Consider the following 24,390-nt stretch of genomic DNA (forward strand, 5'->3'; position numbering starts at 1 on the left):
ACTGGCACCCGGAGCGCATATGAATGCGGAGAAGTGTCCAGAATACCTGTGGGATGTAGGGAGGAAGAAGAGTGGAGACTAATACAAAAGTCGATAGCCATGAACACGTGGGCAGCTTATATAGCAGGAAATAGAGAAATAACAAGATTTCTGCTGTCCAGGGATGGACTGGAGGCATGGTGGGGGATGAGCCAGTTGTGCAGCATATCCTATGGGCTAAGTCCAGGAAATATTATGTGAATACGGTAAAGTCGCATATTGTTGGGTTTGCCTTCTTTCAGAAGATCAGAGGTTGGAGGAACCCAGCCCTAAGTTTTCGAGTGAAGTGAATCCTACAAGGTTGGCACAGGAAGCGAGGTTGGGGGGGGGGGGGGAGAGATAAGAGGAGACCCATCAGGTGTGCAGATTTGGTAAAAATGGCAAAGTATTTAGAGCAACTGTGGTGATCTGCTTATGAGGTTCTGTTGTTCAGAGTGGCTTTTTCGTTGCCCTTCTTTGGAGCAATGAGACTCAGCAAGATGGTAGCCAGCTCGAAATTCAATACACGTAGGGCAAGATTGATGGTGGAGCAGGTTACAGTTCAAGGAGACAGCGTAAAGTTGTATTTGAAAAAGTCAAAAACAGATCAACTAGGGAAAGGGTATTGGATACAAGTGGGCAGGGCGGTGCATGGATTAGCGAACCCAATGAGAAGCCTTCATGAGTACGAGGGAGTACGGCCCAAGGTGGCGGGATCCTATTTAGTTCACGAGGATGGCGTACTGCTCACGAGTTTTCAGTTTTCTCGGGTCTTAAAAAAGGTGGTGGAGGCCATGAGTGAGGATGCAAGATATTATAGCTCGCATTACTTTCGCATAGGGGCGGCTACTACAGCGGCTGAAACTGACATGGCTGAGTGTGAGATCAAAGCAATCGGCAGGTGGAGATCTAATGCATTCAGAAGTTACATATGGAAATAGGGGTGGAAAATGAGGAGAATGTGATATTAATAGATGTCTCTTCCTTTGCAGAACCAGTAAGGGTTAATAAAAAAACAGGAGTGTGCCTGGGTCATGGGTCACTCATTCATTCACTGGGCACAGCACCGGGCGAAAAGGCGGCCTTACGGAGAGAATCTGCAATTGGAGAGACTCCAGTGGAGGATGCGTTGGATGGGAAAACGGGGCATGAGATGGTCGGAGCTTTTATCCTTCTTGCAAGGGCAGGTTAACTCATTGGGGGTCCCACAAATTTTATTGGTGCACTTGGGAGGAAATGATATAGGAAAAGGATCTTGTAGGGAACTGATCTCAGTTATTCGTAAGGACTTAGCATGGTAATGATAAAGTGGCCAAGGATTAGATTGGGGTGGTCTGATATCATTGTTCGTATTAAATACAAAGATGAAATGATATGGAAAAGAGGTGTGAAAAAAGTAAATAGGCAGATGGGGTGTTGGGTGGTCAAGCAAGGGGGGGTTCTGGGTTAGGCATGATTGGGCCTGGGAAATGTTAGAGAGTTTATTCAGGAGGGACGGTGTTCATCTATCTGATGTGGGGATCGACCTCTTTAACAACTCCTTGCAGGAGTTGTTAAAGAGGAGAAGGATTGGAAGCAGCAATAGAAGGTAAATAAGGGGCCGCAGTGGGGGAACAAGGAAGCTTAAGTTTCCTTGTTTGTGGCGGAAACCCGAGCCTAAGTTGAATGTTGTATATAAAGGATTTGTTTAATTGACACGTGGGGGGGGGGGCATGAATCTCGTGCAGTCGGGGGGGCTGCTGCACAAGAAGGCTGAACGAGCTAGGGGGCTAAAGCTCAAAGCCCACGACTTACCCTCGCTGGGATGAGGCGGGGTACGAAAGGGGCAAATAGCTTACCACTGGGACGTGGTGGTGAGTTATATAAGGGCAGGCGAGAAGTGGGGGGGGGGGGGAGGTCTGGGCTGACCTGTTGTCAGCCAGATGTATACTGTTCAGGCTTGGGTATGTGAAATAAACTGCGGCCCTTTATAACGCCAGTAAAGTGTCTTGTATTATTTGGAGGGGGGGGGGGGGCGGAGAGGAAGAGCCAAGCGCAGATCTTGCCTCCTCCCATTAGCAATAAATTATGATAAAATATAATCATCAGTTTGCATTGTACAGTAAAACAATAAAATGATTAAGAAGAGGTACACCTGTTAATAATATAAAGCCAATGATCATCAAATAACTCCTAAACCTAAAAACTGTATATAAAATTAAACAAACACTACCATTAAGAAAGCAAAGCACAGTAAAATGATTTATGCTCCAATATTAAAAGTGTGACAAAAAAGCCAGGAGCTGGAACTGGGCAGCATGTTCCAAAGGGATGGCACAAAAAAAGAAGGCAGCCCGTTTCCAGGTTTTCACCAATCTTATCTCTTTCAGCTGTGGGGTAATTAATAAGTCCTCTTAATGTGGGAGAAGAAATAAAAATAGATAGGCAAGCCCTGAGATAACCCGGGCCTAGCCCATTCAACAATTTAAAACCCAAAGTTAATACTTAAAATATCACCCAAAAGCAGGTAAGGAGCCAATGTAAATTCTACAAAACCAGTACTGGTCAGTTCTTAAGCTGCTGTATTATGAATATGTTGGAGTTTTTGGAGTCATTTCTGGCTTTCCCTGAGAATTCTTTTGTTTTGCATTTTTCCCATCGGAATGGATTTGGGGTAAAAGTGATGTCTTAGTGCTGTGCTTGGCAGGGCCAGATTTTGGCACAGGCCACACAGGCACTTGTGTAGGGCACCAAATTCTGAAGACAACCAAAAACCGGGAGATCCCCTGCTGCTGTGTGTTTTCTGGGTGCAACCCCCCACCCCTAACCCCCTCTGCTTATGGGCGCCATAATTTTAAATCCAGCCCTGGTGCTTCGTGCACTAACCAGTACTATCTATGGATTCTGGACACTTCACCGTTTTCTTTACAAATTATCACTGTCACTCTCACAAGCAGATATTGAGTCACTAAAATGATTGCGCCTGCCAAAAGCACCGTGAAATGCCATCATTATAAACAGAAGTGCTTGTACACATTTGCCAGCACAAGCCATGCTTTTGAATGACAACTGCAGAAGAAAACAGCACTCTGATGTCACTGACAGAAGGTAAGTGCATCTTGGGAAAAAGCCTGGCAACAGTAAGAAAAGATGGTTGCAAGTATTCTTATCCCATGGCTTAGAAACAAAGTAACTTCTTTTTAAAAACTCAGGCTTTCAACATACTCAGAAAATTGTTAAAAACCCTGCCATTTACACCTTTTTTCTAAGGTTACGGGCAAAATCCATAAAATATGTACATATGCCTCTTTAGGTCTGACCTCCCAGGGTTTATTATAATAACGATAATCATTTGTAAAATGTTACTTTTTGGATTTTTAGCCCACCTTTCCAAATGATGCTCAAGGCAGCTTACAGTATTCTTGGAATTCAGATACAATGAGCCTCGGTTCCAAAAGATTTACAACCAAAGAGGGTAAGTTTCAAAGGAAAATGTAAACATAAATGTAACGTACTATCAGAAATTTTCCAAAGCCCATTTACCCATGTTAACAGCACTTAATGTGAGTAAAACCTATTGACAATTCAATGGCATACCTTGTAGCAATTTTCAAAGGCTTCTAAAAATTGCTACTGAATTGTCAATAGGTTTTACTCACCTTAAGTGCACTTAATGAAAGTAAATGGGCTTTTGATAATTGCTACATTACATTACATTTACATTTTCCTTAGAAAATTACACCACTAGTGAGCACCTGACACAACAGGAAATAAAGTGGCTTGCCCAAGGTCACAAGCCAAGTCAGTGGGAGACGTGGGATATGAACATTGGTTTACCTGGTTCTATGCCCACTACTCAGCCACTCTTTCAGATTCTGCACCATTTTGGTGACCCACCTCTGAAATGCCTAAATCCCTCTATAGACACAGCCTACAAAACTGGCTGATTATACAAAGAAAGGTATTTTAGGCTCCTGAATTTCCTGGGTTCTTTCTCTCACACAATATTATAGACATGTTCTTTCTTTATGATAATGATGTGCTTCAGAATGTGAAAGTGCTACCTATCACCTTGAAACCGAGGCCTATGTCATATATTTGTCACGGACTCCTCAACCAGCTTTAAGAAACTGAGAAAAAAAATCCAGCGTTTAACATCTGATTTCATAATAAAATAGCCACTTCTTAAATTGTGAATGTTATACACAATGTGTATCTCTTCCACAGTACAAGGAAACAAAAAAAAAAACAAACCCCCAAATACATATATATATATATATATTTTGGAAAAATACCCACCCCGAGCAGAAAGCTTTTTGGTGTTGATAATTTTGGCAGCATACTCTTGTCCTGAAGGGATTTTCATGCACCTTCTGACCACAGAAAATGCTCCCCTGTAAAGCAAACACCAGACTGGAATCAATACAACCACTTAGAGCAGGTTACAGTAACAATCCAGCATGCATTCTATCCCCAAATAATTTCAATGCATCTGTGTGTATATATCTATATCTAGGAAAGCATGCTGCTGCTTGTCTTTAAGGCTAAATTGCAATCTTCTTACATACATATAATATATAATATAATATTATATATATATATATGAAGAAATTGCCAAAATGTGTAATATGGAAGAGCATGGATGAAACATACAATCAAAACTGTAATAGGTGTGCTGAAACATATTAATCACTAATGTATTTAGTAGCATGACAGATCACAATGGAAATGCAGCTCCATACTAACACTTATCCACTGGGAAACATTGATTGGGATTGTTATCAAGACAAAGCATCAATCCCTGTAAATGACACGGGTGTATTTCTAGAAATAAAGCATGCCGGTATTCGGGGAGGGGGGGGGGGGATTGCAAAGCTACTTTCAGCCTTTGAAACAATATTTGCATAGTGCAGGCTTCCAGTTCGGACAGTGTCATTTGGTATGCAAAGTGCTGCCCGGGTGCATTCTAAAATAAAATATTTGTTACTTTAGGAAATATGAATAATTCATGCCATAATCACAACCCCCCCCAAAAAAAAAAAATAATGTGTAGCCTTAACAGGTTTGGGGATGTTTAACTATAAAAGGTGAGCAATTTTACTAACCCACCACGTTTATAGCTTAGGGGCTAGTTCACTTCGAGAGTATTAGGTTTTATTAAACGTCCAGCCAGACCACTTGCTCAAAAAAAAATAAATTATCTTCTAAACAACCTTTCATTAAACTGCATCACGTACACATCCGCTCTGAGGATCACACAGGCTCGGGGCATCAGTAAACAGCAAGCATGCTAAAGAACGTGGTTACTGGGGGGACAGGGAATCACCCTGTCAAAAAAAATAAAACGCCAGAAAATACCCACTTCAAGTCCCACAACTTTGCGAACATTATTTTTGCCTACACACTCGGGAAGGGGTTTAGGTCAACGTCTAATTCGGTTGCCATCCTAAAATGCACATTTAGAGCCGGTCTTCAATATTTATGATCACTTCTCTCCCTATCTCTCTCTCTAGTCCTAGGAAGCTCCAAAGTGCAGCGGTCGTCCACCGGCTGCGAGAACTGAACGAGCAGCCAGCTCCCTCAGCACACACACAGACAAAAAAAAAATCAAATGAAATAACATTCGCAAATTGTATTCTGCGCCTCTTCGCCAGGCCCCCAGCTACCCCGCAACGCTCGCCAAGCACCCCAGGGAGCGGGCGCCGGGCACGAGCCCTTTCCTTACTTGCCGAGCTCCTCGAAGAGCTGGTACTCGTCGGTGAAGCGGGTGCAGGTCGCGGTTGAAGCCATGACGACTCCGCCGGGGTGGCGCCGGGGACGAGGCAGGATGCAGGACGGCGGAGCACCGCGAGCCACAGACAGACGGAAAGAAAGAAGGAAGGAAGGAAGGAAGGAAGGGGGGAGAAGAGAGCCGCCGCTTCCCTTTCTCTCTCCTCTGTCTCTGCACACACACACACTCCGCAGAGCTCCGCTGCTTTCCTCCTCCCCCGCCTACCCACCCCCTTTTTTTTGGGGGTGGGGAAGGGATTTCTTCAGATAGTTTTTTGGATTTTTCTTTTTTTTTTTGGGGGGGGGTGGAGGAAGGGTTCTTGGTATTGATTATAATTGAGGACGAAAAGGCGCTCTTCCTTTTTTTTTTTTTCTTCCACCCCCCCCCCCCACCCCCAAAGGCGAAGACGGACAGCGAGTTGGGGGAATCCACCGGCAGCGATAATAAACCTAAATCATCATAGGAAGGGCTGGGAGAGGGGGGGATAATAAACTGCAGAGGTTTTTTGTTGTTTTTTTTTTTTTGCAACCTCCCTATCCCCAAAACAAAATAAAAAAAATAAAATGAATAAACAAGTGGAAGCCCAGTCCGGCTCCTCTCCGCCCCTTTCGCTCTGGTCAGACGGAAACGTAATTAAGGTTTTCTCCAGTCGGCAGCAGTTCCCTTTTCCTGTAAAACCCGGGCCGCCCTCTTGCCTCTGATGACAGCCAGGAAGGTGGTGGGATTTTGTTTCGCTTTTTTTTTCCTTTTCTTTCTCGCTGGGTTAGCAGAGCGGTGCCTCCGTGGGAGGGAAGGGAGCAGCCCCTTTTCTCTCCTCCCTCTGTACCACATCCCCCTCTAGCGCCTCAAAGTCTGCACCTGTGAACTGACTCGGGAAGGAGCTTCTCGCTCAGCGGAGAGGGGCTTTTTCTATCCTTTCGCAAGCAGAATGTCAATGACAGAAAAATAACACAAAATGAGGACTCCACCACCATGAAACTTTTCTTGGTAGCAGGGATGCCGGACGTTCAATGACCTGTGTGTGGGTTTTGAAGCACATGCTCATTTCTTGTTGTCCCTTCTAAGCTTGGGGGCTGGATATGGGAGAGGTTTGTTGTTTGTTTTTTGTTTGTTTTTTTGGGGGGGGGAGTTAATTGTCTTTTTGTTAGCTGTGGATGGTTATATTAAGTGTGGACCTGAGAAGTTGATGGAAATATTTAATATATTTTATCGATGACTGTATTGTACAACTTTTTTTTTTTTTTTTTTTACAATTTTTTTCTGTTGTTCAATGTCTTGCCCACGGTTTAGCAGCTATGAAATTGTCTCTGCTTTATGCACTATAATAGCGAATTGAGGTTTGGAATTGCAACCTATAAATCAACACATTGACATTTTAGAATCCTTGTATTCAGTTTGAAGGCGTGGGATGGATGGCTGAAAAAAAAGAAAGAGAGCAGCCAAGCCTCCCTCTTGCCCCTCCATTTCAGCAGTCTTCCTTTTAACATTAAAACAAAATAATCCATCTATGACGTGGTTCATGTAGTGTTGCCAAGCGGGCGATTTTTCCCGCCAAATCGGGCAGCTTTTTAGATGTTAACAAGTGTTTTTTTGTTTTCGGTTTTGTTTTGTTTTTTCACCGCGCTGTTTCCGACGATGAGCTGCAGACTCTTTCCCTCTCCGCTTCCTGAGAGGTCTGTCGGTCTTACTGACCGGCAGGCCAAGGTAATACAGGCCCAGGCTCGCTCAGGGAGCTGGCCTGGACCTTGGGGGAGAAGAACGCCCCGGGGGGGGGGGGGGGAGTGAGGTTAGGTTAGGGTCAGGAGGTGGTGGGGAAGTCAGGGTTAGGAGAGCACGGGGGACCTGGCTGATTGGCCGACAAGCAGAGGTCTCCTGCAGTGCTGGCCGGTCAGGATTGGTCGGCCAGCGGCAGTGGGCAGTCCTCGGGGCAGTCCCGGAGCGGAGCGACGCGGCCGGCATTTTCGGCGCGCCGCTCCGGGAGCATAGACGGCCGTTGTTTTGGGGGTCTCTCCGGCGTGTACATTAAAAGGGAGGGAGGATTTGATTTGCGCGGCGAGTTTTTGTTTCGCTCGCTTGTACGGAGTGGGGGTGAGGTGCCGCAGCGCAGCTCTTCCAAAAAAAAAAATAAAAAATTAGGAAGCGGCACAAAAGGGGAGAAGCAGCGATAAGGGAGAGTGCGGGTGGACGGCGCAGGTGCGGGCGTGTCCACGGTCGTGACGGCGGCTCCGGACGATGGCAGTGAGGCGATGGAACAGCCGGAGGTGGATTCTGAGGAGGCGGCGTGGATTCCGGGGGAGTTGGAGGAGGAGGCTGTCGCGGCCTTCCCGGAGCGTGGGGCTGGCCGAGGGACGTCCAATCGGGTGAGTGGTGTGCAGGCCTGCGGGCGGGGCGGGCGTGGGGCGGCCAGAGGAGGATTGGAGGGCAGGCGCAGGAGGGAGGGCTGTGAGCCCTGCAGGCATTGTGGCCCCTGTCTTGGCAGTGCCAGCGCGGGGCGCGAGCAGGGGCAGGCCCCCACGTGGGCCTCGGTCGCGCTCCCGGGCGCGTGGAGGGGGGGAGGGGGAGAGGTAGTGTTTCGGAAGTGGAGCCCCAAGACAGTTGTGACAGGGGGACTCGGGTCCAGGTGCCGGGGATTCGGGTTGGCCGGGGGGGGGGGGGGCCCGGTGGGACAGTAGGTTTCGGGGGGGGGGGGGCTCCTGCTGGGTCTTTTCTCGCAAGTTTGGGGCTCAACGAGCCAGTGACCCCAGAGTTGGCTCTTCCCGGGGATCAGCCCGGGGAGCCTTTTCACTACAGCCCGCCATTGGGGTGGCCTAGTGAGCTCCCTGCAGGGGGAACGGGTGGGTTGAGGGGCTCGCTGGATGGGGGGCAGTGGTGGGAGTGGTCTGGGGCTCTGCCACAGTCTCCTTCGGGGTGGCGGAGGGAGAGGCATGTGGTGGCTCGTGAGATCCTGGCTGCGGGGCGCGGTCGGGAGTTCGGCAGGGATACGCAAGGGAGCGTGGGGGTGCAGCACTTTGTCCCGGTGACAGTGGGTTTCTCCTGGGATCAGCCGGAGGGGCCTTACCTGGTAGCTAGGGATGGGGCTGCAGGTTCGGTTCCTCGGCAGGTGCCGGGCTTCGGGGGCCGGGGGAGCGGAGGGCCATGTGGGGTTGACCGGGCCAGGGGGCTGGTCACTGGTCCTGGGGCCGCGGGGGGCCGGGAGGGGTTTGCCGTGGGGTCGGTTCCTTCTCCTGCGCCTGTTGCTGTTTCTCCGTAGGGGGCTGCTGTGGGCACGAGAGAGGAGGAGCCAGGTCCTTCCAGGAGGGAGGAGTGGCGGAACGAGGATGTGTCGGCGGAACGGCAGGTGCGGAAGGAGAGGTCTGGAGTGCCGGGAGTGGTGGGAGCTGGCGTGTCCTCGCAGGGTGAGTTACTCATTTTTCCAAGGGGGGGAGTTCAAGGGAGCGGGGACGCGGCGGCGGCATTGCCTGATAGGGAACAGGAGGCACTAGAGCGGGGAATATGGCAGGCGCCTTCCAGGTCGGCCGGTTCGGAGGTTGGGGGGAGCAGGGCCAGCCCCACCGTAGCCAAGAAATCCAAGTCTAGAAAACGGAGAGGCCGGGACAGCTCCTCGGGGTCCTCTTCGTCGTCGTCCTCCTCCTCGTCCTCATCAGATTAGTCTGATTCGCGGGGTTCGGGGGCAGGCAGTTCCAAAGTGGGGGCAGCCGAGCGGGGTACTCCGGCATTGGTTGCCCTTACGGAGCTATGGGAGGAAGTGCCGTGGCTGGTTAGGCGGAAGATCCGTCGTTGAAAATTTATTGATATTTTCCAGTTGTTGGAAGGGCGCCGCGGGAAGCGTAAAGGTAAGAAAAAGCGTGGGAAGAGCGAGCGTTTCCCTGGGACTCAGGCGAAGGTAGCCAGAAATAGTCACAATTGGATCCGAGTCTTCTTGCGATTTGCGAGTGTGATCGGTCGTCGGGATCCCACGCAATATGGCCCCTTGCTGTCCTACGCGGATGCGATCTTGGCGGTGAGTAAGACGTACGAAGGGTGGTCGTGGCTTAACTTCGACAAGCGATTTCGATACCGTATGGAGGAGAACAAATTTATGTCTTGGGGTACCCAGGACGTGGGTTTGTGGTTAACCCAAATGGAGTCCAAGGTTTCTGCGGGAACTTCGGGGCTGGGATCGTCGTCAGGTCCTGTTCTCAATCGGCCGTTTCGGCAAGGGTCCCCCGCAACCAGTGGGGGGAAAGTTGGATCGGGGCCATCCGACGTCTGCTGGCGGTTTAATCGCTCCACGTGCATGTTCACGGACTGTAAGTTTCGACATGCCTGTGCTAATTGCGGGTCAGGTCACCCTGCCACCAAGTGCGCTAAGCGCCCGGGCGACCCTCCTTTGCCCGAGTCAGGGGCAAAAGGTCCAGGAAAATGAGTGTTGGGAGAAGGCTGCCACTCACGTCCGGCTGGCGCCTATGCACCCGTGGCTGAGGGTTTATCCCATCGGTGAGGTGGCAGAGCTATTGACCCGGGGTTTTACGGAGGGTTTTCGGATCCCATGTGAGGGGCAGGTCCCCGAGGGTGGGGGGATGAATTGCCCTTCGGTCCGTCGTTTGGTTTCGGTGGCGGAGAATAAGCTGCAGGTGGAAATTGATTTGGGCCGAATTGCGGGTCCTTTTTCGTCGCCACCGTTTCCAGAATTCGTGCTCTCCCCATTGGCGGTGATACCAAAGAGGGAGTGGGGTAAGTATCGGCTGATTCATAATTTGTCTTTCCCAGAGGGCAATTCCGTGAATGACGCTATCCCGAAGGACATGTGTTCGGTTCGGTACGCCTCTTTCGATTCGGCGGTGTGGGTGATTTTACGGTGCGGGCCGGGTGCTTTGTTGGCGAAAACCGACATCGAATCGGCTTTCAGGTTGTTACCAGTGCACCTGGAGAGTTTTCATTTATTGGGTTTTCGATTTCGGCAGGGATTTTATTTCGATAAGTGCATGCCGATGGGATGCTCTATTGCGAGCGCATATTTTGAGGCGTTTAGTACCTTTTTGCATTGGGTTGTGGAGCGGCGGTCTGGGTCCAAAAACGTAGTCCATTACCTTGACAATTTTTTGTTTGTGGGCGCGGCTGGTTCGGGTGACTGTCTGTCCTTGGTAAGCTGTTTTCAGGAGGTTTCCCGAGAGTTCGGGATTCCGTTGGCGGCTGGCAAGACCGAAGGTCCGTGCACACAGTTGGTTTTTCTGGGAATCGAAGTGGGTTTGGTCGCTAGGGAATCGTGGTTGCCGAGCGAGAAGGTTGATCGGTTGCGGGAATTAGTGGCCAGGGCGCTTCAGAGGTCCAAGCTGACTCTTTTTGAACTGCAATCCTTGGTGGGTAGTTTGAACTTCGCATGTCGCGTGATTCCCATGGGTAGGGCGTTTTTGCGTCGCTTCATTCGGGCTATGGCGGGCATGTGGAAATGCCATCATTGGGTGCGTGTGACGGTTCCGATGAGGGAGGACTTGCGTGTTTGGGACCAGTTCCTGGTGGAGTTTAACGGGATCACTATTTGGCAGGACGACCCAATCAAAACATGGACGACAATCAAAACATGGACCCAATCAAAACATGGACGACCCAATCAAAACATGGCTCTTTAGACAGGCATACCCCAACTCCTCTCAATCCTAATTTTGTCCTACGAACCACCTCAGCTCACACTCAGCCTTTATACCACCCCTTCCTGTTTCCTTCCCTTGCACTCCTAGCCCCCCTTTACCCCTCCCTCTCACCCCCCTTTACCCCTCCCTCAAAGTACCCGTGCCTTACTGTACCCCTCTTCACTCTACCCCACCCGCCCCTCTCCCCCTGCTCCCTCCTTCCTTTCTCCCCCCCCCCCTAGCTTTTAACTATACATATGTGCACTTGCCTCCTCTTACTGTAAATAAGCCCTCATATGCTAATTTCTCAAGTGTACATGCCTCGCTTAATTTGTTTATAAGTTCTTTTGCATATTTAACCCTAACTTGAATGCAAAAAGTTGTAATTCTGCTGTTGACTCTCTTCCTTTGTATTTTGTATATTACCCAGTTAGCCCCTCCCTTGTTCATTGTAATTTCCCTTCTCAGTTACTTGTAAACCGACATGATGTGTCCTACGAATGCCGGTATAAAAAAAAGTGTTAAATAAATAAATAAATAAATAAATTGTCCAATCATGATTTGGACCTATTTACTGATGCGGCGGGATCCTTTGGGTTTGGAGCTTACCTGAGGGGAGCTTGGTGCGCAGCGAAATGGCCTGTGGAGTGGGTGGAGGCTGGCGTCACAAAGAATGTTACCTTTTTGGAATTATTTCCAATCGTGGTGGCTTTCCACATCTGGGGGCAATGGCTACAAGGCAGGCAGGGTGATCTTTTGGTGCGACAATACGGGTGTGGTCGAAGTCATCAACAGAAGAGCGGCCAAGTGCATTCGAGTGTCAGAACTGCTGCGGGAGTTGCTTCTGTGTTGCATGTCATTAAATGTAACTATTTGGGCCAGGCACGTGCCGGGAGTCGCTAATGGCGTGGCCGACTCTCTTTCTCGTTTCAAGTGGGAGTTGTTTCGGGAACTGGCACCGGAGGCGGATGCGCATGGAGCAGCGGTACCATCTTCCCTTTGGAGATTCAGTTTCCCAAGGCCTGGAACATGCTGCGAGCTTCATTAGCTCCATCCACATGGTCAAGTTACGTGGGAGGTGCCCGGAAAGTAGCGGGGTTTCTGGTTGCCGAAGGCTGGACTGGGGGTCCCGTGTCGGACGGTTCCTTGCTTCGTTTTTTAGAACATGCCAGGGAGTGTGGTTGTTCGAAGGCGGCTGTGGGTAGGCAGCTAGCGGGATTTTCGTTCTTCATGCGAGCTCATGGGTGGGGGTTCCCGTCGGGTTGGTTTATTGTGCGCCGTGTGTTGATCGGATGGGCTAAGACGGTCGGGAGGAGCAGGGACAAGCGTTTACCGATCACGCATAACATATTGTTAAGATTGTGGGATGCTTTGCCGGGCATTTGTTTCTCGTTGTACGAGACGTCTCTTTTCCGGGTGGCTTTCGTTTTCGTGTTTTTCGGGGCCTTCCGAGTCAGTGAATTGGTGGCACGGTCAGGTGTCAGCATGGACTTTCCGGGACTCTTGTCGAGGCACGTGAGGGTCACTACCCGATCGGTGGATTTATGTATTCCCCGGTCTAAGACCGATCAGCAGGGAAAGGGGTTATCTGTCGTGTTGCGGGCAGTGCCGGGTCTCCGTTTGTGCCCCGTGGAAAACGCGATTCGGTATTGTCAATGCCGGGTGCCGGGGTCGGTGCAGTTTTTGATTCATGAGGATGGTCGCTTCTTGACCAAGTACCAATTCGAGATGGTCCTCCGGTCGGCCTTGACGTTGGTGGGTCTGGATGTCGGTCGTTTCGGGACTCATTCTTTTCGGATTGGGGCTGCGACGGCAGCGGCGGCGGGTGTGCCTGGGGGAGTGATTCAAAGAATTGGGCGTTGGCGTTCTTCCACTTTTCAGGGGTATGTACGTCCCAACATGGGGGCTGGCATGGGCAAATTCTAACTCTTGTTTCTTTGCAGGTGCAGCTACTGCGGGAAAGTCTGCATGGATCATTGGGCATTCTTTCACCTTTTGGGCCCACAGACATGCCTGCGGCCAGCCTTATGGGCCTCACTTGGACTTAAGCAGGAGGGGAGCGCGAGTGCACTGGTTGGGGTGCCGGGGAATGGGGTGGGACGAACTGATCCCGTATGTGCGGCGAGGTCGGGAACACCTGGGAGAGCCGCGCGCTTTGGTAATTCATTTGGGGGGCAACGACTGGGGAAAAATGCCCAGTCGTCAGTTTATTAGCATGGTCTGGAAGGACCTTATGATGGTGTCCATGCTGTTGCCCACAACAGTGTTGTGTTGGTCTGACATTATCATACGGCCTGCTGAATCGGATAAGGTGATTTGGCATAGAAGTCGGTCGAAAGCCAACCAACAAATTGGTTCTTGGCTGGTGCAGCTGGGAGGCCGGCACGTTCGACACGACTGGTCGAACGTGCCGGCCTCCCAGCTGCACCAGCTGGGGGAAGGTCTCGGGGCTCTTTGGCAAGGACGGGGTTCATCTATCCTTCATTGGGATGGACCTGTTCCTGAATTCAATTCAGGAGGCCTTGGAGGAGTTTTTTCCTCTGTAGTAGGGCCGCATCTTTGGGGGGTCACGGTGCATGTTATGCCCGTGTCTGTGGCGGATGGCCCGAGCCTGTTCTGCTTAATACACTGGTTACCTGTTAAGAGTGATATACCTGGCAATGGGAAATGTTGGACAACCGGAAGTTGTTGGTGGCGGGCTCCCTGCTGGCAGGCGGTGGGAGTCATCTGGCAGGCCTGGTTTCTTTCTGGTTGGCGGCGGAGGCCCACTGGGTTGGCTCCTTTGCTGGTAGGTGGTGGGAGTCTGAACTTGGTGCGGGGGCCATAGGGCAAGCCGTGAGGCTGGAAATGAATCATCTTGCTGGCACAGCGGCGGATGGTTTGGGAGTTGTGATTGAAATTGTATTGTTAATAAAGGGGGGCTCGGGCCTCCAGGTTATTAAAGCTGTGGCCTTGTTAACCCAAACTTCTTGTCCTGTGAATTATTCATATTGTGAAAGGACGGATGCGAGCGAGTGATGTCCTGGATGCCTGTATTACCGTTCAGTTCTAGCCCGGACCTCGAGCAAGAGAGCTTGAAGAGTCTCCCGCATGCGCACCAAGACGGAGACGTCACAGGCTGCCCGCGGGCTACAGCCTCCTGGAATCCAACCGCTGTTTCCGGTCCCGCAGTGACGGCCGATGGTGCGCGTGCGCTTCACGCCGCTGCTCTTACCACAGGTGCATTGGCAAGAAGATTGTTTGTGCTTTGAAAGCACGCAATGTTCACATAAAACAATTTGAGAAATATTTAGCTATCTTGATTGAAAATAGTGATATGGTTTTTTTTTATTTTATTTTATAGCTATACTTGTTTTATGTTTATGTGCGCACCGCGCCTCCTATTGCCTGTTGGCGAAGCGGTTTATAAATGGAATGTATAAATAAATAAGGAGCTGACTGAGGCCATTCGGGGATGGAAGGTTCGGAGCAGAGGTGGGGAACTGGGGACACGGAAGATGCCGTAAAAGTAGCGGGATACGGAGCTATGAGCGCTGACTCATTTACGCTAGTGATGATGGCATAAACATATCTCTGTCGCTGATGGGCAGGTGGTTTCCAGTTGCAATGGTAACGTGAAGCCTGAATATGCCATTGTGGCTGTGAGTCCGGAGGCACTGAAGCATAGATTAAGGGCGGGTGCTAGCTTTTTTTGCTGCCCTGTGTGCTGCCCCCCCCCCCCCCCATTTAGTATCTGGCCCTGGCCCATCAAAGAAAGCCCAGTTCCGTCGTGCTGAGAATTGAAGCGGAACCCACAACAAGCCAGCTTCTACATGCAGAGCAACAATGGAAAAAGAGAAACATTAAAAAGAAACAATTCAACAGAATGCAAACAAAGCAAATATATAACAAAAACATTGCAAGCAACTGTAAAAAAAATACATCAGCGCATACCTTTAAAGTTTAAAGTGAAGGACTATAAACCCCACAGATGCTCAACCTCAATTTCATTCAGAATTTTCACTGCTAATGGTCATAAATAATCATCTGTCCTGAGATGATAAATCCCTTTTTGGAAAAAAAAAATGTAAATGCTTATAAAAGAATATACTTCCCCATCAACAAGTCCACCATGCCCAACATGATATCACATTTCAAATGACTGCCTCAGGGGCTCCCGATTCATTCTTTACTGGCAAGGAGAGTATAAATACACATCGCTGAAACGCTTAGAAATTCTGGCATCAAAGAATCCTTATATTGAACCGAAAGTGAATTCTCAGCGTTTCAGCGATATGTGTTTATTCTCTCTTTACCAGTAAAGAATGAATTGGGAGCCCCTGAGGCAGTCATTGGAAACGTGATATCATGTTGGGCTTGATGAACTTGTTGAAGGGGAAGTATATTCTTTTATAGTGTCAAAAACAACATTTTTGACACTATCTTGCAATGTTTTTGTTATATAAAACAAACATTACCATTCTTCATAAAACAAAATCAAGAAATATAAAACAGGGGCAAGATGGCGGCTGTGTAAGTTGGATCGGAGGAACGCTCTCTCTGTACGCTTACGTTTCTTTCTAAGATGCCTCATAAAAGAAAGGGCAAAGTGCGCTTATATCCCACCGAAGCCGCTATGCCCTCTTCCCAGAGATTGATAATGTCCTCCCGTTCCACTCCAACCATCGAAAAGGAGGGTGAATTCCCCGCTGTGAGTAACCTCGAGGGAGCGAGGGAACCACCAGGGGAGGTGACTCTGAGCCCTCCTTACCTTCAACCTCCTCAGGTCCCGAGATTGTCTGGCTCCTCTCCCAAGCCCGGGGCGCCGTTGGATGACGTCAAATGTGTGACTCCGGATGGTGGGGGCTTGAGAGCGGTCTCACCCGGGCAGAGCTTAGCACAGTCGCGGTCGGAGGACCCAAATAGCGTTGGAGCTGGGGCGTGTTACCTGACCTCAACGCCGGACAGCGAATCTGGAACCTCAGCTGGAGTGACAGGAATGCCTGGGACAGCAAGGGAGGAAAGTGACTCAACCCATTTGGAACATATGGGTGAGTCTTTTCATATTCCACCTAGACCTGAGGTTGTAATGCTGGAAGAGTTATGGGATTTAATGGCCACTTTAGGCCAGTGTCATAAGGAACAAGGGTCAGAACTGAGGCGTGTGAAGAAAAAGATGGAAGTACTGGAAGAGAAAATGGAGGAGCAGTCTTCTGGATTTAAAGAACAGATTGGAAAAGCAGAATCATTAACATCTAAGAACTCAGACTGTGTGGCAAAATTAATAAAGGATACAAACTATCATAATAGGAGATTAGAACAACTGGAAAATTTTAATAGAAGATTAAACTTACGTTTGTTGAACTTTCCTAGAATTTTAGGTCAAGATTTGCTTATAACTTTGAAAAAGTTTATGGTAGAAGTGTTAAGATTTGAAGAACAAAATTTACCTGTAGTGAATAAGCTGCCTTTTGTACCAATAACTCCTAGTGTAAGAAATAACCAAAAACAGCCTGAGATACTAGAGAATTTAACGCAGCTCATGGAAAGTTCTGTGGAAGAAGTCTATGAACGGGGAACCCTGATAGTGACTTTCTTTAATGAGGCTGATTTAAGTCAAATAATGCAAAGATATTTTAAAAATTTATCAGCTAGTTTCTTTACTCAGCAGGTCAGAATTTATCCTGACCTTACTCGTGTCACACAGGAGAGACGCCGTGAATTTCTGGCTTTAAAGTCCCAAGTAACAGCTCTCGGTTATAACTTTACACTACGATATCCTTGAAAATGTTTAGTTAGAGTGAATGATGAGTCCTTCATTTTCTTTATTCCAGAGCAATTGAAATCCTTTATAAACGCTAGGACCATAACTACCCAATCCTGTTATGTATCTCAAATTTTTGTTGGAAGTAAGAGTGATTACTTAAATGTAGATGAAAATGAATAAAAGAAAATTAAAAAAAAAGAAATATAAAACAATCATAATAGTAAAATCATATTCATAAAAAATATTTCAAATGGTTAATGAATAGAATATACAAAGCTAGCTGTTAAGCCCGTAACAATGGGCTACATTAAAAAAAAATTTTTTGGTCCATTTTCAAACAGCACCCTTTTACACTTTTTCTCCCTCACTCCCCCTTCCCCTCGCTCATTCACTTCGGTCACTCATCCTCCTCCCCCTCGGTCACTCACCCCTTCCCTCCCCTCAGTCTTACCCTCTGTCTCCCACTGCCTCCCTCCCCTCACTCTCACTTCCCCCTCCCCTCCCCTTCTCTCAGTCATTCCCGACCCTCTCTCAATCCCATCCCTCAATCTCACCCCCTCCAATCCCCTCTCAGCTCATCCACAACCCCTTCCCTCTTCCTCAGCCCTCCTCCACTCACTCTTTTTCTCTTCTCCACAACTTCTTACCCTTCCCACTTACATCCCTCTGTCTCCCACTGCCCCCCTCACCTCCCCCCCTCATTCTCCCTCCCACTCCCTCCCCCGCATTCTCCCCCTCATTCTCCCTTCCACTCCCTCCCCCTCATTCTCCCTCCCCCTCCCTCCCCCGCATTCTCCCTTCCCCTTATTCTCCCTCCCCCGCATTCTCCCTTCCACTCCCTCCCCCTCATTCTCCTTCCCACTCCCTCCCCCTCATTCTCCCTCCCACTCCCTCTCACCTCCCCCTCTATTCACCCTCCCTCTCGCCTTCCCCCCTCACCTTCCTCTCTCCTCCCTCACCCTCCCCTCAGTCACTCCCCCTCCCCTCCGTCACTCCCCTCCCCTCAGTCACTCCCCCTCTCTCAATCCCATCCCCTCTCCTCTCAGCTCATCCACAACCCCTTCCCTAGGATGGCACAGACGGAAGATCTCCGGGGGGGGTCCCTCCCTCGCGCGCGCCGCCACCGCCGCTACTGGTCCTCGCTGCCACCGCCGCTACTGCTCCTCCCAGCGCCATTTTTGTTAACAAGCACGCTCCGCTCTGACTGACGTGCTCGCCCGCGCATGCGCAGTAGAACTGCTCTCTACTGCGCATTTGCAGCACGTCAGTCAGGGCTCCTTTATCTAGTAGATTTCCCAATTACCAAGAAAATATTTCAAAATATCTGATGAATAAATAATCCAATAATTAATAAATGTTTCTTCTCCCCACCAAAAAAAATTTAAAAATTTCAAAAGAGCAGAATTATCAAATTAAACTCAATAATTAAAAAAAAAATCTGCTCTCCATACTTATGATCTGATTTCCAGTCACCCTGAGATTGTGGATTTCGGAAGCCTCTCTTCTTTGGCTGCTGGCAGCCCTGCTAGCTGGCAGCCCTGCCAGCCCTTTGCCAGCTGGCAGTCCTGTCGCCCTGCCATCAACATGCATCAACAAATATCATAGCGATATTAAGTTGGAGGTCCTGAAGAATAAAAAAAGTAAAAAAAAATAAATTTGAATTTGGCCCGCGGCTGTCTGGCCGAAAACCAGACGCTCAATTTTGCCGGCATCCGGTTTCCAAGCCCGTGGCTGTCAGCGGGCTCAAGAACCGACGCCAGCAAAATTGAGCGTCGGCTGTCAAATCCGCTGACAGCCGCCGCTCCTGTAAAAAAGGAGGCGCTAGGGACGCGCTAGTGTCCCTAGCGCCTCTTTTTACCCGGATCTACCGCTGGACCTAATTTAAATAGTGAATTGCGCGCACCGGCGAGTGGCCGGTGCGCGCGCCGGGAGAGCGGGTGTTCACCCGCTCTCCCGCAGACTTTACTGTATCGGCCCGTCTGTTCTTTGCTTTCTCCAAGGGGGAGGGGGGCATAAATGATCCATGCATCTACTAGCCCTGTTCTGTTTCCTCAAGGAAGCCAGCACTTATATACACTATCGGCTCTGCTTTGCTTCCTCAAGTCCCAGAATAAAGGTGGCAGAATACCATTCTCGGTTGTTCTGCCAGAAATTAAGCCCCATTGATGGACTTAAAAAGGGGTTAAATTTGCATACATTTCAAAGTTGTGAGCAGTAGTGCAGTTCATCAAGACCAGGGTTGACTCTTTGATACTTGGCATTACTGCTTACAACTTTCAGACTTGTGTTAATTCAGTCTTTTTTTTGTGTATCTGCTCTTTGCTCTGCGGTGTCTGCTTCAGTATCACCCCTTCCCTTCTGTTTCCCTTCTCTGGGTAAAAGAAATGGGGGAGAGAGGATTAAGAAGGGAGGGGTTGGATTAGGAAGCAGAGCTGATGTTCTTTGTGTGCTTCAGTCTCAGCTCCTCCTCTTTCCTCAGGCTGCCTGGAAAGGAAGGACTGGAGCAGATCACCCCTACTGCTCTACCTCTTAAACCTAAAAAGAAGTGCGAGAATTGTAGTCCATCCCATTCCCCCACAAATTAAACCCTGGTTATAACTTGACTATTGGGAGTATGGAGAAATTGCTTTGTACATAAGATGATGGTATTAATAGCTATGACCATATCTGGTGACATCTTTACATTGATAGAGACAGAAAATTGGTACAGTCATCTCAGTATTATTTAGTCTATGATGCCATCTAACACGCAAACCACACAAATCTGAAAGTTATTCCTGTATTTTCCCTGACCTTTGGTCTATATCTGTTCTACATTAATACAGCAAAATTATTTTACATTTATATATCTACATGTGTAGCCCCTTTATTTTTTCCTATGCTAACATAGGGGCTGATATAATAAGCTGTGTGTTTAAACCATTTCTACTTAAACTACACAGAATGTATCTCTTCTACATTATAATTTTTAAATTGGATAGAAGTGGTGAAGTATAAATAGATAAGTCGGTGAATCTGTGATTTCATCTGTCAGTTTCTTCATCTTCCGATATCACAAGGAGACAGCCTTTGCAGAATAAATATGCATTAAGCCTATGTGCCTTGCTGCATTGGGAAGAATAGCTAATATCTTCCTTAACATGGGGTGTAAATGTAGCATAGAGTTATACACAGCCTGGTTTGTGCCCACATTGTTTGGGCGCAACACTCCTTGCTGCATGGAGTGTAAAATCTATGCACAAAAAATGTGTGCACAATTACAGGTAAAACTGGGCGCACAGCCCAGTGCACCTTATTTCATTGGGCCATTCACGAGAAGTCTGTCTATTGGATGTCCTCATCTTAAAGCAAGATATTTCCTTTCTGGTTCCTGTGTCTCCAACTTTTAGAGCAGTGGTAATTCTTTCTGACCAGGGGAAGCCTGTAACTGTAACTTCCTTGTTCTCCTGCTAGACCAGTCCTTACATATGAGGTTTCCCTTCTCTTTTATGATGTCACTTAGAGTTCATAAGGGAAGTGTGGTTATGGTGGAATCCCAGTAGTCTCTGTCTCCAGCCTTGTGACAGACAAGACAGATCTAGCTCTTAGAGTCATGGTTTGTCTGTGGCCTGTTTGAGACCATTGACTTCCGGGCTACCAGTCTTTAGAAGCTTTTTACCCCCCTGTAGAAGTTCACTCCTGGGTTTAAAAAAAAAAGGAAGGAGAGAATTTAACCAATAGAGCTCACTTGGGTCTCTTCATAGTTCCCCATGGAGAGTAGCAGAACTGTTGGAGCCTCCTTTTCTCTCTCTCCCCTAGCTGAGCCAGGCAGGGCTTGATTAAAAAAAGAAAAGATGAAGCATGGCAGAGATAGAGCTCATGATGCAGAGAGAGCAGACAGCAATTGTCACAGGAGATGTGGAGGGGTAGGTGCTTGTGACCCTCCAGGCAGAGGAAAGAGAGGTTTGAAGTCCCACAGCTGGATGTAAGCTACAGCAGCTTGAAGCACCACACTGGGTGTAAGCAGCTGTAGGAGAAGTTGGGGGCATGGTAAAGCTTCAGAGGAGACCTCACTGGGCTGCAGGATGCTGGACCTTCAGCATCGCATCGGAGGAGCTCCCAGACTCCTCCCTTGCTAAAACATACCACCAAATTGAGAAAAAAAAAAGAGGAAATGGAAAGTTAAGGCTACTCCATGCTTCTCCCCTTTCCATAGAAAATAAAAGGAGACATATAAGGGGAAGGGTTGTATTGCATAACAGATAAAGGCCATGATGAGAGGCCACAGGTATGGAGACTGTGGAACAAAGAAGTTGTCCATGGTGGCAGGCTCCTTATGCCCACAATTTGACCAATAGGATGCATAGCCCCTAAAGAAGGCACTGGCCTCTCCCAGCCAGGAAGGGCAGGAGCAAGTTGGGGAGTCCTGTTGAGGCTGGAGGTATGTTGGATATGGAGGGTCTTTGAACTCCTCGCACACTGTGCCAGGAAGAACTTAATCCTGAGGTGTCATCAATAGGGAAAAAGGATGGGGAACCGTGTTTGGGAGTGAGAGCTCCACCATTCTCAGGGGAAGCACTTGGTAGAGGGCCCAGTAATAAACGTCTCCCAAATTTGTCCATCTGATGTATCAGGTCTTCTCGGCCTTTCAGAAGTCAGGATTCTGTTCCCCCCCACCCAGTCCCTGTAAGCTCCTGGAGGAGAGAATTCCTCCCCTCTAAAAGCCTAGGCTATCTCGGGAATCGGGCTATTCAGCCCAGACCCTCACCCAAGGATGCAGGGAGGTTTCGGAGGTCAAACGTGGAATCAGACTAGTCTACACCCCTGGAGCTCCTAGAGGAAGGTGAGTAGTCCTCAGAATTACAGGAATTAATGGTGGTACATCTCTTCCACAGGGATGAGCTAACAGCACTCATAACCAACATAATGACCACCTTCACAATACTGGACCCCCAGGGCATTAACTTTGGATACTCTTAAAAGGGTCAAGTCTTCTCGGCCTTTCAGAGGTCAGGATTCTGCTCCCCCACCCCTGTCCCTGGAGGAGAGAATTCCTCTCCTCTAAAAGCCTAGGCTATCTAGTCTGATTCCATGTCTGACCTCCAAATCCTCCCTGGATCCTTGGGTGAGGTTCTGGGCTGAAGAGCCCAATTCCCTAGATAGCCTAGGCATTTAGAGGGCAGGAATTCTCTCCTCCAGGAGTTTACAGGGACTGGGGTGGGGGGAGCAGAATCCTGACCTCTCAAAGGCCTAGGAGACCTAACCCTTTTAAGAGTATCCAAAGTTGATGCCCTGGTTTCATCTGTCACCCATTAGACAACCATCCTGATCAAAGGCGGGACCTCCTTGATGGATACTCAAGATAGGAAAGGCAGCAGACACAATTTCCAAAAATTGCCTCAGCAAGTTGCCCTTCAAAGGAGGCCTTTTGTTCAAGTAGGAGCTGGAAAGGCTCATCAACATTTTAGGGGAATCTAAGTCCTCAAGGATGCCAGAGCATAAATATAGAACAGGTACTCAAGGCCCAAGATGTCAGCACTTCAAGGATGTCCAGGGGTTCTAGGCAGATAGATATACAATGCAACAAACCAGAAAAAACAAGCCACATTTTTTTTTGAGGAGCCAGAAAGGGTAAGGGCAAGGCCTTAGCAGCTGCTGGCTTTGGTTGTCCTCCACAATGATATGCAACACGTCCCCTCAATATTACTAGTAAGCAGCTGCCTGTTGAGGTACTATGCAGAGTGGACCAAAATAACCACAGATCATGGGTCCTGGATATAATTTGGCAGGACGATGGCTCGGAGTGCGTAAAACAGGTGCTAAAGATATTCTTGGTATGCCTCTGCACATCTCCGGTCAAAAGAGAGGACATAAGAGGGACACTGGACAACCTGCAGCTCTTTCAGGACATCTTGAGTGCCCCCTCAGGAGTGGAAAAGGGCACTAATTCAATAAACTTATGATGCCAAAGAAAGGCAAGACCTTCTGGCCAGTTCTAGACCTAAAGGAGGTCAGCAGGTGCCTGCACGTGCCCCATTTTTGAATGGAGACATTAAGATTAGTGATAGGCTAAATAAGACAAGGGGTGTACCTGACTTCACTGGACCTAGGAGAAGCATATTTTACATTCCCCACTATTCAAACCCTTAGTTATCCAGTGGGATCTTAACTTAGTCCTAAGGGCCTTGATCAGCCTCCCTTTGAACCAATATATCATGCCTCGGTGAAGGACATCTCTCTCAAGGCGGAGTTCCTAGTAGCAGTCTCTGGACGAGGCACATGTCAGAGCTGCAGGCCTTTTCATGCAGGGACCATTATCTAATCTTTTCATCAGACCACAGTGACATTTTGGACAGTGCCTTCTTTTCTCACTAATGGCTGAATTTTCAAACACCGGTGTGCACAAAAACCGTGAGATACGCGTGTAGCCGGGCCGAGCGCATTTTAAAAATGGCCCGGCCATGCACATATCTCCCGGTACATGCGGAAGTACTGGGTTGTTAAAAAAGCGTGGGCAGGACGGGGGCGTGGGGGGTCTAGTCAGGGCAGCGGCCTTTAGGTTGCCCTGGGGAAGCGTGTGCCAGCCAGCTGCTGGCACGCGGAACTTACTGCTTCTATTTAGATGAATTAAGTTCCAAAATAAAAAAAAAGGAAGAGGGGTTGTAGGGGTCAGGGAGGAGAGGGGAAAAGGGAGGCAGAGTAGGTAGGGGGTTAGGGAAGTTCCCAATCGCTTTGCCGCACAATTCTTATAAAATTTCCCTCTTGCGCGCAAGCGTCACCACCTGCACACATATCTTTAAGGTGGTGTCAGCCTTCTATATCAACCAATTTGTGTACCTACCAGCCTTTACTGGCGCATTGGGAAAAGACGACTCTGTTAAGGTACTTAAAGGTAATGAACGCCTTTAGGAGGATAGATAAACTGTTCATGTTGTTCTGTGATCCTCAAAATGTGAAAGTAGCATACAAGGACACCATAGCCAGATGGATCAAGGAGCCTCAGCATATATGCTCATGAGCAGGCAAGCTCTGGCAGGGCTGAGAGAGCACTCGACGAGTGCAAGCATTGTTCTGGGCTGAAGCTTTCACAGTTTCTCCAGATGACATCTGCAGAGCTGCCACTTGATCCTCACTACAAGCCTTCATGAAATACCAAAGGCAGCATGTGCAGACTAGGATAGAACTGGCCTTTGGAGCAGTGGTACTAAGGACAGTGTTGTCTTCCTCCTGCCTCAGCAAGAGGAAGCTTTTGTAACTCCCATACTTAACAACTGGTCTAGCAGGAAGAC

General features: G+C 48.6%; 1 protein-coding gene across 14 annotated transcripts in view; it reads right to left on the bottom strand.

Moving 5' to 3' along the window:
- The window catches only part of CAMK2D (calcium/calmodulin dependent protein kinase II delta), a 613,333-nt gene that overhangs the window by 577,608 nt on the left and 11,335 nt on the right, over nt 1-24,390 (bottom strand). For 4 of the 14 annotated variants that reach the window (XM_029596351.1, XM_029596334.1, XM_029596343.1 and 1 more), the window contains exons 1-2: nt 5,723-6,492; nt 4,297-4,391 (exon numbers count right to left, since the gene is read on the bottom strand). In XM_029596351.1, coding sequence (XP_029452211.1) covers nt 4,297-4,391; nt 5,723-5,787 — 160 coding nt within the window. In that variant the 5' untranslated portion in view covers nt 5,788-6,492. Of the gene's footprint in view, nt 1-4,296; nt 4,392-5,722; nt 6,496-24,390 lie in introns of those variants that run through there. The other 10 variants (XM_029596369.1, XM_029596401.1, XM_029596360.1 and 7 more) reach the window with 6 other exon arrangements.

Source organism: Rhinatrema bivittatum, chromosome 1 (assembly GCF_901001135.1).
Source record: "Rhinatrema bivittatum chromosome 1, aRhiBiv1.1, whole genome shotgun sequence".
In the NCBI taxonomy this organism is placed as follows: domain Eukaryota; kingdom Metazoa; phylum Chordata; class Amphibia; order Gymnophiona; family Rhinatrematidae; genus Rhinatrema; species Rhinatrema bivittatum.